The 15,417-nt window shown below is 36.7% G+C and overlaps 1 protein-coding gene across 4 annotated transcripts in view; it reads right to left on the reverse strand.

Annotated features, from left to right (window-relative positions):
- The window catches only part of Slc26a7 (solute carrier family 26 member 7), a 100,313-nt gene that overhangs the window by 61,456 nt on the left and 23,440 nt on the right, over positions 1-15,417 (reverse strand). For all 4 annotated transcript variants that reach the window (XM_013360095.4, XM_040293869.2, XM_078016930.1 and 1 more), the window contains 2 exons: positions 13,191-13,363; positions 722-886 (listed from right to left, as the gene is read on the reverse strand). In XM_013360095.4, the coding sequence (XP_013215549.1) occupies positions 722-886; positions 13,191-13,363 (338 nt within the window). The remainder of the gene's footprint in view (positions 1-721; positions 887-13,190; positions 13,364-15,417) is intronic.

Consider the following 15,417-nt stretch of genomic DNA (forward strand, 5'->3'; position numbering starts at 1 on the left):
TCAAAACCCAATTGAGTCAAATGTATGAAAGATGATATATCATGAGCTCTGTAATGTTTTGAACAATCAATTAAAAAAAAAGATCAACATAGACAAATTAAAAAAAAAAAAGATCATTATAAAAAAATCATCAGGACATTTTTCTTTTTATAAAGCTCCAATTGAATGCAAGGAGTCACAGATTTTAGGTCAACTTTAAAAAGAAATCAAGAGCAAAGGAGAATGTTATGTTATGGCAATGTCTTGAAACTGGGCAGATGTTCTCTCTCGGGTTCAGATGGCTTTGAACAGCTGGTTGTTGGCTATTGGGTCTACAGTCACTAGTTTTGAGCAGGCCTCTGTTTTGATCCCTTCTGGGGTTCACAATCCTGAGAGACTGTGGTACAGTGCACTGGTGTTAAACTGGGCCACAACCCTGGTAAGATGGCTTCCATTAGAAGTTGGCAGCATATCTGCTTCACACACACATGTAAAAATGTCCAAGCTATTTTTTTTCATTGAGCCCCCAAATTATATCACATTCAATTGTTTCCAGAACTGGTAAATATTACAGATTAAGGTACTTTCACACAATAAATCATATTTAAAATATTCGGCAAGATTCTATTTAAACCCAAGTTACTATAAAATAGAAAATTTTCAGTACTGTAATTAACTAAATTCTTCTTCATGAAAAAATACACAGTCCATATATATGAACACAGACATTTGGAACACTCACATAAAAGAATCCAAGTGGTCCAGATATATATGGCATTTTTATTCCCAAAAGATACTTGACTTGCGAAGTCACAACATGGGTGGCAGCCCCAGTGGTCATGGCACTGATCACAGGCTCCGTAAGCAGGAATGTGGCACTGCCCAGCTGTAACACAAACATGGCCACCTAAGAGGACAAAGAAACAGTCAGAGGAGAGTTCAGGTGAAAGTTCTCAAGGCACCTAAAGGAAAGAATATCTGACACATTTTCATTTTCATTTTACATAGAATTGACGTGTAATGGGTTTCTTAAATTTTAATTCAATATGTTGGGTTTTCTTGAGAACATTACTAGGTTTCAAGACTTTCCAAATGTTATTGGGTACAGTGTGCATTTAAACTGGGCAGATGTTAAATTAAAATCAACACAGTATTGTTTTCTGAATATTGACTTTTTCCTTTTTTGTCTTTTTCTAATCCTGCATGTTTAAAAAGTGTGTGTGTTGTGGGGAGGGAGGGTGATATGCTCAAATCAGTTTGGATGTGGATTCCTATGGAAGAAAAATAAAATTTGCATTACCATATCTATATTTTTTTTAAAAAATCAAAGGAACATGCATGATACTGGTTGATGCCCACTGGACTTGAAACTTCAAAAGCATTAAAGGGAGAAAGTGATTTTATTTTCTTAGATCTCAGTATTTAAATTTTATACTAACATTAAGGATTTTTAAGTGAATCCCTTAATATATGAACATATCAGCTCCTTTTACCAATAATATGCATGATAATGATTCTACTCTGGCTAGCCAACTCCATGATCTGACCATGCAACATTTTATGAGAAAATAAATTTCATACAATATATTTCAACTGTTTATAGTAATGCTGATGTTCTGGGCTAATGCCAAAAACCTCTGACATACATTATCAAGGTTCACTAGCATAGTACTATTTGGAAATGCTTGTATAAACACCATGTGTTCTTCATAAATTGAATGCATCTCAGATTTCAGGTCGTTTTTCAGAAGTGACCTTCAAATATATTTTTTTTTAAATGTGAGAGCATAGGAAACAAATATACATGCAAGTGGATGGAATATAGCATTGAATATAGTGTGCACTTCAAGTTATGTTGGTTTGTATGCAATCTGACTCTTACATAACACCATACTGACTATTTGTCAATTCAATGAGTACTTATCGAATATCTACAAGGGGATAGGCCCAGGATTGCTGTAGAATACAGAGATGAAGATACGAGTCACACATTAAAAGACTGTATAAATAGAAGTGAAATTAGGATATTGGAAGAGAAAAATGTTGACTGGAACCGTAAAGAAGATTTAACACCAGCATATGGAAGGTAAAAGTCTAAAAAATGACGGGTGGAACCTGAAATGCTAAAAAAAAGCCCTGTTGTGTTTGTTGCTCAGCATATACAAGTTAGGAGAGAGGACTAAATTGCTCATGACACTAAGAAAACAACTGAATGCTGTGTAGGAAGAGCAGAAAAAAGTTCTGGGTGACCAGACAACCTGAGAGAAAATAGTATCAGATGATGGCTATGAAGGTATGGGTTGTAAAATTTGGAATAGAAAGCCCTCGTCCATACTATTATTAGTTAAAAAACTTAAGAGCAATGACAAAAAAGGCAAAGATATGGATGAGTCTTAAATTCATATTGTAAGAAAAATCAGATTTTCAGAAAAAGCTACTGCATGATTCTATCTAGATAACTAAAATGGGGGGAAAACAACTATTGGGGACAGCAAATAAATGAGTAGTTTTCAGGAATTTGAAAATGGTGGAAAGTGTCTGAAGTGAATTGTGTTTTTAGGACAGCGAAACTGTTCTGTATGACACTGTCTGGTGGACATGTAACACTATACGTTATTAAAACCCATGGATCTTATTAACAGCATGAGTGTGAAACTTGACATGCACAAATTTAAAATAAATTACTTTGGAGGGATTCTCTAGTGACCTTGAAGAGACAAAACCACCTTAGGAAAAAAAAAAAAGAACAAATGCATACCATGTTTATGGCAGTCCAATTCACAATAGCCGAACTGCAGAAGTAGCTTAGGTGACTATCAATGGATAAATGGATAAAGAAAATATGGTATATACACCCAATGATGTTTTATTCAACCATAAGGAAAAAAAATACATCATTTGCAGTAAAACAAATGGGACTCAAGAAAATCATGTTAAGTGAAATAATCCAAACTCAGAAAGTCAAATACTCTATTTTTTTTCTCATATGTGGAAGCTAGAGAGGAAAAAAGAAAAGAAAGGTTAAGAGAGATCAGTAGAGTGGAGGAAAATTAAATGGAGATCAGTAGGCTAGAGGAAAGGAAGGAAGGAGGTTAAGGACAGGGGAAAAACTGGGGAATAATATTGGATAAACTATATTGCTATATCAGGTGCATGTATGAATATGTAACAATGATTCCCACCATTCTGTACAAATATAATACACCAATAAAGATATGTAAAAGAGGGGGAAAGAAAAGAACAAATGTAGAGGACTCCTGATTCCTCATTTTAAAACTTAATACAAAGCAATAGTAATCAAAAGAGTGTGGCACTGTCATTAAAATATACACATAGAGAAATGAAAAAGGTACGAATGCAAAAAAATGAAGTCGGACCTTCACCTAACACCATATATAAAAGCTAACAGAAAACCAATATAAAGGATCTAAACATAAAAACTAAACAGTATAATTCTTAGAAGAAAATACAGGATAGAAGCATCAGGAATTTGAATTTGGCAGTTATTTCTTAGATATGACACCAAAGGCACAGGTAACAAAAAAAAATTGACAAACTGGACTTCATGGAAAGTTTTAAAAATTGTTTATCAAAAGACACTATGAGCAATATAAAAAGGCACTCCACAGAATGAATAAAAAATGTTTTCAATTGATATATCTGACAGGGGATTAATATCCAGAATGTGTAAACTGACCCTAAAACTTGACAATATATTAAAAAAAATTGATTTTAAAATGGGCAAAGGACTTGAACAGATCTTTCTCCAAAAAGATATATAAATGGCTAAGAACTACATAGAAAACATTCAACATCACTAATAATTAGGGAAATGCAAATCAAAGCTACAATGAGATGCCACCTCATGTTCATTAAGAGGACTACTATCAAACACACACACACACACACACACACACACACACACACACACACACCTACACACAGACAATAGCTAGTTTGAGTAAGGATATAGGCAAATTGGAATTTTCATGCAATGTTGGTAGAAAGAAAAATGGTACAACGACTATGAAAAACAGTATGGGAATTCCTTGAAAAGTTAAAAATAGAATTACTATGTCATCTAGCATTTTATTTCTGGGTATGAACCCCAAAGAATTGAAAGCAGGATCTTGAAGAAATATTTATACATCCATGCTTATTGTTGCATTAGTAAGATGTTAACAACAGGGAAACTTAGGGGGTATATGGCAACTTTATATATTATCTTTGCAAAGGAAGGAAGGAAGGGAGGGAGAGAGGGAGGAAGGGAGGGAGGGGTGAGTCACTGGATTCCCCAGCAAGAAGGGAACACTGCAGGAAAGGGTTAGCTCTGTGCCTTGATACTTAAGGCAAAATTCAACAGAGAAAGTATTAGAAAGCACTCCAGAAAGACAAGAGAGAATGCATGTAAAACAGCTCAGCATGGGACGTGTCCATAGCACACAGAGCTGCTAGTTTAGAAGGAGCAAAACTAGCCAATAGGGAGCAATAGAAAATAAGACAAGAACATTGAAGTCAGAATACAGAGCGATGTAAAAGTAGTAAAAAGGGAGTTTTGCAGGAGTGAGTGACATCACTCTCCCATACATTTATTAAACACCTAATTGTGCCAAGAAATATGCTGCACACTGACTCACACATCAGAGGGGTGCTTTGGTAGGATTGGTGTCATGACAGAAAGTGGGATGAATGGCTATTTAAAAGGCTAGCATCAGAATAGCTAGAGCCAAAAGGACAAGGGCACTGAAACCAGACAGCAGGAAAGGAGGGCAGAGGTGAACCAAGATCACCTGGTAGGCAAACCAAGGATGTGTTTTAGAAGCAAGCACGATTTTTTATTTTGGGTTATTGTAAAATATATCTAAAATTCACTAGCCTTAAGAATTGTTCTTATTTGTAATTATCTACATGATTGAAGGGGGCACCACGATCTTTTCTGTTCTTGGACTTTTCAAGACATTACTAGGCTCTGAAGCGCCAGAAATGCATGACTTCACTCTTCTGCCTACTGCCCCAGCTGAAGAAAACAACTGTGTGGTTGTAAAGTGGGATGGTTGAAGTGTGATGTGGAAAGACACAGGGGAACAGACAGCTGAAGGAGTAGTGTAGCTGTATTTTTACCTTCCATCAGTATTAGAAGTAACTGAGAAGAGGGGAGAGATTTCATTGATTAGATCGCTACATTTGAGGAAGATGGAACTAACAGGATACACCACCAACTGGAAATTTAGAAATTCTATTACTCCATTTTCATTAAGAATTGTGTTACAATTTTTTTTAAAAAATAGACATATACATTTACAATCTTCAGATGAAGAATGGAGGGAGAGAATGGTAAATCTGAAAAAGTAGGGAAAAAAATCTTAATTTTGGTATTTAACATAGTGCTGCCACTAACATTTAATTGACCTTTTTCCCTTCTAATTTCTTCAACTCACATTTATTAAGCACCAGCTGCTAGAATTATAAACAGTCTCTGTTCCATGGAGACTCACAATGTAGAAAAGGAGGCAAATATGTAAAAAAAAAATTTCTGGTAGGTTGAGAAGTCCTAAAATGTAAAACATATGGAAGATTGGAGATGTCTCCGGAAGCTTCTTCGAGATAAGTATATTTGAGCTGAAACTTGAATGACAAGAAAGAGTCACACAAGTGGACTCAGAAGGAGCCTGGAAGCCATCCACCACCTGGCACACACCTGCCTTAACGTTAAGAAGGTAAAATGTGGGAAAGAGCTGGCCCAATGCCTAGCTCTACAAGATGGCGGATTAAGTTACTTTGCTTCCTTTCTTAGTACTGATATAGAAATCTGCACAGCATAGCAGTTTTGAGACTCCTACTCGCCAATTCCTAATTATAAGATTCTAAATAATCCACTTTGCCTTTCAGTATCTTCATATGCACAGTGGCGAAAACATGTCAGTGAAGACTGACTATGAATACATGCAATAGGCTTAGAACAGAGCTGGGCATATGGTAGGATAATAAATATTATTTTTGAACATGAGACATTTTTCTTTTTATGAATTTTGAAGAATGTTATAATTCTAATTTTATGAAGCTTTTTATTTCTTAGTTTTTCCAGGTACAAACCCAGCTGGAAAGATTTAGATTAAACACATTAATGACTTCCTGACTAAAATGGTTGTGAAATAATGAAACATTATTATTTTTGAAGTTGTCCTCCTCTTGCATTACAAAAGAATGATATTGACAATTTTTCTGGAAAAAAAATACGTATGATGTATATAGGTATGATGGGCAGGTTAAATTTGAGCATCATTGGTTCTTCCTATACTCTTGATCTTCTTATTTAATACAAAAAATAAAAGTTCAGTATGAAACCAAACATAATTATTAGAGAATCTCCTATTTAGGTCTGTGGTTTCTTTATTATCCCTAGAGGTAGAAGATCATGTTTTTCCAAAATGCAGTGGTACAATAATCCAAGACTCTTACACTGAACCCCCCACCTTGTGTCACCAAATGCTGATGCAACTTTCAAACAAAGAAAGCCGTGTATCCCTTATCCTCCAGGGCAGAAATCTTGTCCTTTGGTTGCTTCAGAAAAATAGAGCTTGGGGAAATTTCCAGAAGTAAATGGGCAGAAGACAATTCCAGACCTCTCTCAGTTCTTGGAAAAAAAAAAATGGGCAAAGTGCCCATTGTAGAGAGAATAGTAAAAGCTACAAGGAGAAGAAACAATGTTTTTAAAAGTGCACTGACTTTTATTAAGTGTTTGTTTCCCCACTAGAAATGTTTATTGATACTAGCATTTCAAAAGCCTCTACCTTGCCTTGATGTTAACACCTCATTGCTGTGAGTGTGCAAGCAATCTCTCTCTCTTGGCCGCTACTGTCTTTTGGCGAGAAAACTTGTCTTTTATTCGTTTTTTTTTTCCTTCTAAAGTAATACCAATAACACAAAATTGCATCAGTTACACCAAAAGACTATCTTGGCAAATGAGATATTTAATGTGTCTTACAAATGGATGGTAGGAATGGGAATCAAAATAATTACATCACAGTCCATTTAGTCACTGTATGATTCAATCAGAAATTACACAAGTTCTAACCACAGAAGTTTCTACTATGTTGTGAAACCACTGCAAAAAAAAAAAAAAAAAAAACCTAGACAATTGTTATGGATTAGATATGAGGTGTCCCCGAAAGCTCATGTGTAAGACAATGCAAGAACATTCAGAGGTGAAATGATTAGATTATGAGAAGCATGACCTAATCAGTGGATTAATCCACCAATGTGGATTATCTGGGTGGTAACCTTAGGCAGGTAGGGTGCGACTGGAAAAGGGAGGAGCCTTTGGGGTATATTCCTGGTAAGTGGAGCTCTCTCTCTGCTTCCTGGTGCAAGGTCCTGAGCTGCTTCTCTCTGCCACACCCTTCCACCATGTTCTCCTATTGGGCCCAGAACAATAGAGTTCACCATCTATGGACTGAGACCACTGAGACTGTGAGCCCAAATAAACTTTGCCTCCTCTACATTGTTCTTATCAGGTCTTTTGATCACAGCAACAAAAATGTTGACTAAAACAGAGATCAACAACAATAAAGTAATGCTGAGTGGAAAGAAGAAAAAATAGACCTAATTTTTTTTAAAAAAAAAAGGGAGTAAATTCATTTTTATAAAATTCTAGAAAATGCAAACTAATCTATAGTGACAGAAAGTAAATGTGGTTGCCAAGGAGTGGGGGTGTAATCAATAGGAATGACAGGAAACGATTACAGATGGTCCAGGAAAAAATGGGGCTGGGAAATGATAAATACCACTATCTTGATGATGATTCCATGGCCTTATACATATGTCAACATTTATCAAATCATACAATTTATATATGTGGAACTTATTAAATGGCAATTATACCTCATTATGACTATTTTTTAAGGGCCCATATCTATTGCACAATACAGATACACATCACATTACATTGCTGTGGTTGTATAAGTACCCTTTATTTATACTAGTAATGTAAATACAGTGTTGAGGGAGAAGAGAGATGGGGATAATTTATTGTACCTGAATGACAATGAGTGAGAGACATTTGGATGCATTTATGTTTAGGACACCCACATATACATCTTACCTAAATGGTCAACAAACACCTACAAAACCATTATTCTGGTGAAGGGAGTCTACAGTAATGCACCATTCTCAGTGCAAAAAAGATCAGATTCTCAAGCATCAAATTATCATAATCAATAAAGTAAAACTTTTAGCTATATCTTGATTGTTATCCTAAGACTGTCTATGCCTTATTTTCCCCAGGTGTTCATGAAACTTCTTTCACAAAAATTGATCATAATGAAAATATTAGGAAATTAGGTAATAAGAAAATATTCCAAAAAACACGCCCTGATCATGTGCAATAGCACTAGAAATTATTGACAAAAATGAAAAAGAAAAAGGCATATCCACATAAAAATTAAAAACTCTTCTCTTAAAAGACTTTTGGGGCTAACATTGCTGCTGTGGAAGCCCTTCCAGGCCTAGAGGTCTCTTCTCTGGGCACCACCTTAGTTACCTTGCTACTTCCTACTATCTTCATGGTCACTGCTGCTGAACCGTAAGTCTCCTGCCAATCAACTGCCACCTGCACCAATACCACCATTGCTGCTGCCTCTGATTCCATGCTGCCAGCCTAAGGTTGCCCAGAGGTCTTCTTTCTGGGTGCTGCTGTCAAAGAAGACGCCACTGTCCCAGATGCAACTGAAGCTGATCCCCAGCCTGGTGATGCTGCCCCCACAGCTGCAACTGCAGCCACCGCTGCAGCCGCCTCTACTGCTGACCTGCTGCCTGTAGCTAACAACTACTGCCACTACCACGTCTACCATGGCCTAGAGAACTGCTTCAGGGGAGACTCCAAGTTTGATTGCATGTGGCTGCACCCATTTTGGGACACCACCCAGGGCCCTGGAGCCCAGATGCCAGCAGGATAACCACCACAAGAGCCTCTATCTGGGGACTCCAGCTAGGACCTGGAGGAGACGGGGGTCTTCCTGCTAAGAGTGCTGGTGGCCCTTGTCTTGCTGTTGCATCTTGGGGTTACTCCTTTGCATTAGTGTATCCCTAGTGGTCTTTCTACAAGTAGGAGCAACAATTGAGATCTTGGGTCTGCAGCATAGCCAAGCCTGAGTTATGTGAAGCTCAGATTGGTGGGATAGAGACTGGGTTTTCGAGGGCTAATCTGGGTTTGGTGATCCCCAAAAATGTCAAAGACAGGCTGAGAAACTGTTGAACACTGACAGAGACAGTTTAACTTTCCAGGAAGATTTATTTTATTTTATTTTTTGATTTGCTAATCTCTCTACCATATTTGGAATAGGATGTTTTTTATGCATCAGTGTTTGGAGGACAATGATACATGAATGTTGTTTTGCATTTTTGTTGTATTCTTATGTCTTTAATTTTTTCTCTTTGTTCATATTCTTCCTCTCTCTTGTCTGTTTTCTTGGATTTTCTTTCCAACTTTTCTCTAACCAACATCCAATCTCTGTCAGCTCCTCTTTCACTCTTCCTGTGAAATTTTACTTCTAGCTTCTCTCTTCTTCCTTCATGAATATTGCATATTACACTATCTCTGTTCTCTCATCCACCATTTGAAGTTGTAAACCATTTTAACAAATTTTCTATTTATACAATAGATTGCTATTGAACTCATCATTTTGGTTTAATGCGAGAAAGCAGTAGACGCCTTAGTGAGAGTTATTAGATTTAAGGCTATATATTATGTTCACTGGATGCTGTTGATATTGGCCTCACCATTAAAGGTGAAGAGTTAGAATCCTTTAGGAACACTGTAGGTCTAGAGGGTATAATGTATGCTACCTTAGATCCATATTTTTAGATGGGAAAACACACATACAACATGAAAAAAAAGTAAGGGAATAAAGTGCCCCAAACCAACCAAGACACTTCAACAACAGAAGCCACTGATAACACAGTAGAAGAAATGTCTAAGAAGGAGTTCAGATTGTACATAGTTAAATTGATTTATGAAGTAAAGGATAGTATAAGGAGTGAAATCAAAGAAAAAATTCAGGAAGTGAAAGACCACTTCAATAAAGAGACCATGAAAAAAACCCAAGCAGAACTAATCAAAATGAAAGAATCAATAAACCAAATTATAAATTCAATAGAAAGCCTCACCAACCAATAGACCACTTGGAGTACAAAACCTCAGATAATGAAGACAAATATATAATATATAGTCTTGAAGGTAGAATTGACCATGCAGAGAAGATGATAAGAAACCGTGAACAGAGCATCCAAAAATTATGGGATAACATGAAAAGACCAAACTTAAGAGGTATCAGAATAGATGAAGGAGTGGATATACAAACCAAAGGAATACACCATCTTTTAAATGATATAATAGCAGAAAATTTCCCAAACCTAAAGAATGGAATAAAAATCAAATACAAGAGGCTTACAGGACACCAAAGGTACAAAATTATAGCAGACTCACACCAAGACACATTATAAAAATAATGACAGAGAAAAAAGATGAAATCTTAAAGGCTGTGAGAGAAAAAAAAATTACGCATAGGGGGGAAATAATTCGGATGTGGGGATGGGGGGATGTGGGGATAGGAAAGATAGTAGAATGCCATTACTTTCTTCTAAAACTGTACAAGGCTAGCTAACATTAAACAGGTAGACATGCTCAAATCATTAAAATGATATTAAAGGATATCATCAAAGTGAAAAAAGTACAGAGTTGTGTGAGGGAAAAATGGATAAATGAAAGCACAATCAGGGGAGGGTCTTGTGAATCAAAAGAAAAGAAGGCCCAAAAGGAAATGTACTGATATATCACAGAACTCTTATTATCAGTAAAAGAAGATAAGTTCATCACTTCAGTGTGTTGCCAGATGTTGAAGCCCCTCAAGACCCTGCTTCTGTGACTTCCTGGAATACCAAATGCAATCCATGTCTTTATGGCATAACGTCCTGAGAGAAGGCTATGTGTTACTTGCAGCTGAGAGCATTTCTAACGTACACACTCTAGGGATCAGATCAGATGTGATTGTTAGAGACACCTGAACCATATATTTTTATTCACCTAAATTATCTCATCTATTGGGTCTTGGGGGGTGGGGAATACCTGAGAACAAATGATGTTTAAGAACAATACCACACAAATCAGTGTAACAGAAGGCAAACAAGCAAACAACACCAGTGTTTATAGAACTCAGATACAAGTCACTTCCCTCCTAGTCAGTGAATTTCAAATAAGCAGGAAAGAAAAATTGACTAAGGAGCTGGATCCAAGAGATCTAAAAGACTCTAAGGATCTGGATGACAATGGACAGATAAGTTTGGAGGTCAAATAAAGTCCAGCCATCTGTTAGAAAATTGGCTAAAACATAGGTCACATACCCAGGACCAGAGCTAACAGGGAAGAAAAGCAGATGTTTGATGAAGTTATAAGAGAAAGCATGCAACTATCTGGATCCGGTTTGACATGTAGTAAAAGGCCATGAAAATGAAATTATTTTTATTATCTTTAATAATATCCTGTATTACTCTTATAATTCTAGGGAGTTTCAGTCTGGAAAATGAGATTTACTTTTTATGTTAGAATCCTGGCTTCTACTTTTCTGTTTTATCATTTAAATCCTTAACCCAAATATGCTTAGAAAATAATAAAACACCTAATTATTGCTTTGGACTTAGGAAAATGGTTAAAATGAGACTAAGCAGATCATTTATGGTCTTCTTGCTGATTATGTATTCTTATAGACATTTAATATAGTAATATGCACCTAAAACTATTTGTTCCATGATGTATAGAATAAAAGAAAGTTGAAACTTATTATAACTCATAAATTCAATGAGAAACATGAATGGAAAGCAACAGAACAAGGAGAAGGAATATTGCCTTTGCCATCTTAGTACAAACATTTTTATTTTGCATGTACAGAAATTAAGGGAAACCTATATCCAATCCAATGCAGCACATCCATGTTTAATCACCAGCTCACATGGCTGATTGTTTCTAAAATGAAGACAGATGACAGGTATTTCACAGCCTCACACAGACAAAATGAGAAGGAAAGGGACACACAGCCAGCCAGCCTGTGAAGTCTTGGAACACACTGACATCATCCATGTTTGAAAAAACGAAGATTACAGAACCCCCAGGCAACCAGACCTATGCCTTGGAAAATATCAACTGGTCCATCTCTTTGAAAAAGATGCTACTCAGATGGTGTGTTTTTCTCATAACTGTGAAGACTTGAATTCTTATTCTCATTTCATCTCACATCTGTAATTCTTCAGTCTTTTTGACACATTTAGAAGGCAATGTAACTCTTAGAGTTTTATTTTTCTCTCTTCTAGGTTACCTCCTTTCTTCTTTCCCTCCAATTCCAAGCAATAATCAACTATTTGTCTCCCTTCTTGACCTTTACATAATCTTTGACCTTGTAATTAGGGCACTGTAAAGTAAGAGCTCCTACCAACCCAGAAAGCAATCATTTGGGTAGTTTGTGTACATAGAATTCAGTTTACAGTGTGGGAGTAAGCAAAAATGTCTATGAAATAGACAATTCCCTATCTAATATCCAATGCTTTGTCTATATTTATTTTATAGTCATGTCTGAGTTACCTAATTTTGAACACTGATTAAAAACAGCAAATTACATAGTCTAATATTTTGAAAAAATGACTGTAGCGAACTTGGCAGTAACATACACACCTAATTTGGAAAGGGGCAAAAACTAATCCAGATCTGAGTCTGATGACCTCAAACTAGCAAACCTGTAACACAAGCTAAGTATCATTTGTAACTGGCGTAGGCAGTATAAAATGTTGGGAAGGATTCTCAAAGTCTTATCACATCTCCTTCCCATTATAGGAACTTTAATCATGACATTCCCTTCCAGGGACAATCTGGTCACTGTATGAAAACAAGGATGGTCTGGCTACCTTCCAAGAAAGCCTATTCCACTTTTCATAAACATTTTTTAGAAGGCTCATTATTAAAAAGCCAGCAACAGCTACTCTGTAACTTCAATTTCTTGATTCTAGCTCTTTCACTTAACCAGCACTTGTACAGTAATTATTCTTGGTAGTAGACAACATAGAAGATAAAATACATCTGCCCTTTATCTACCTCGAAAGGCCCATGAACAAGAGCTTCCCTTGCTACTGGGTCCCTTTCTGCCTTCTCAAGCCTCAGTATTACTTACCTGAATCACACCTCCCAGGAAGGAAACAGCTGCAGCAACTCCAATCCTTTGTACCTCAAAGTCAGATAAGCCCAGTACACTGGAGTTGCTCTGCATGGTGAGGTTCCGGCTGCTTTGAGGGACTAGCCGTTCCACAGCATTGGCTGATATTAAGGATGTCAAGGCAAAGGTGCCTAAAAGGAGATGCAGAGAACCTTCAATTAGTAACTCAAGAAAATGATATAATCAAAATTGTTGAATTCTACCATTAAAGTTGATGCCATATTGCAAAGCCAAACAGATCTATGAGAAACAATATCTGTATCCCCACTTCATCTTTCACCCCTCTCTTTGAAACAAGTAGATACGTGCATTCTCTGTATACATACATTCGTTAACAAGCAATCATACTCATCTACCTGCTATGACCTCCTGGGCCATATATTTCCCTTCCTGTCTGCATACTGGCATGGAAAATGTCCTAGGGGCAGTGGTTAAGATTGTGGCCTGCATTTAAATCCAGTACCTCAATTTATCAATAATGTGACCTATAATGCCTTACTCTGGGTCTAAGTTAGCTCATCCATTAACTGGGGCAATTAATAATACCTATATTTCAGGGTTAGGGGAGAATGTAAAGGAGGTAAGTTCAAAGACCTCAGTAAACTCAGTGGTTACATATGAACTCTGATTGAAATGCTCCTATGCAGATGCTACTTATTTTTCAATTCTGGCTGATATTCCATATTCAAAAGGATCTATTCCAGTTACTCCTGACCAGGCTTAAATTCTTCTCCCCACTGTGATCTCATAACCAAGTGTAGCTTTATTATAATATAACAATGTCCTGTGACTCATAAAATGGTTAAATATACATCTACTGCTGTTAGATAAGGCTAGCAATATTTACCAAGAATCACCTTGCCTTCTACATGTGTGGGACCATGTTTAGTGAGTGCCCTTTTCCTGTCAAGAGTTCCTATGCCTGTCATCTTGGTAAAGACCGCCTGAAATGCTGCCGCTTAGATGGGGAAATGCTCATTCCCACAGAAAGGCTCAGAAAACTTGGGTTAAAAAAAAAAAAAACACTGCTGCACTGTGCAAACATGCCCCCAAATCACTACTTAAAATCTTACTTTGCTCTAGGTTATAATGGAGACTGCAAAAAAATGGACTTGGCAAGATGTCCATAGAACACAAAGCATGCAGTAGCACAGGGCAAGCAAAACAGGACTCCAACAGATATGAGTCTCAATGGAACATACCTCCCTACACACACACACACACACACACACACACACACACACACACACACACACACAATCTTCTTTTCTCAATGGATAAGAGGCTTTAAATAAGAAGGGCAGTATGTGCTGTGGATTTAGAACAAAGTGGTGATTATAGATTCTAATGAAGGTGGCCTTAAGTCCCAGAACTGTCACCCTTCAACCTCCTTATCTGTAAACAGATGGCATTTCTCATCCAATGGGGTTGTTATGAAGCTAAAATTGGATAATAAAATACAGCACATATCAAATAGCAAACATCTAATCGCATGTGGTTAGCTCCTAATAAATGTTAGGCAGACAATTCTTAGTAAGATTAAGATCAGATTGCTCTCTTATGGTCTGTTATTCTTTACTCTTCTCTTAGAGTTGATGGTCCATAAACATATGGAAAATTGAAGAGTTCTTTTAGTGAGCAAAGTCATCCTCAATAAATCATAAATAAATCATCTTGATTATTGCCCTCATCAAAAAAAGCTTAATTAAGAATGCATCCAGGAATGAATATATCTGATGATGAGAGACAAGATTCTAGCACCCAGGATAGAGACTATTAAGGAAGGAACATTCACAATAGAATCTTATCTTGATAAGATATATTTTTCAGGATGTGCTACAGCAGGTTTGTCCTGAAAGTGAATCAGATGTTGCTTTAAATCTTTAAATCTCCTGGACCACAAAGTAAAATGATTTATAGAGAAGCCCTGAACAAATGACTATAAAACTGAAAACATATAAAAGAGTTAATTTTTTGAGTTTAGGCCTAACTTTCTTAGAATTTGGAGGAAGATAAGAAGGATTTAAATGGTAGAACAGAAAGGGTCATCTACATGGTTTTTTGCAGAGAGAAGATGAGCCTCACCTGCATAGGAGTTCCTTTAGCAAGACTACAGCTTGGCTCTTTCTGAGATAGTGGAGGATGACCAAGGAGCTGGGGCTGCTGCAATGTAAGGATGTTCTGG

This window comes from Ictidomys tridecemlineatus, chromosome 7 (assembly GCF_052094955.1).
Source record: "Ictidomys tridecemlineatus isolate mIctTri1 chromosome 7, mIctTri1.hap1, whole genome shotgun sequence".
Taxonomy (NCBI): Eukaryota; Metazoa; Chordata; class Mammalia; order Rodentia; family Sciuridae; genus Ictidomys; species Ictidomys tridecemlineatus.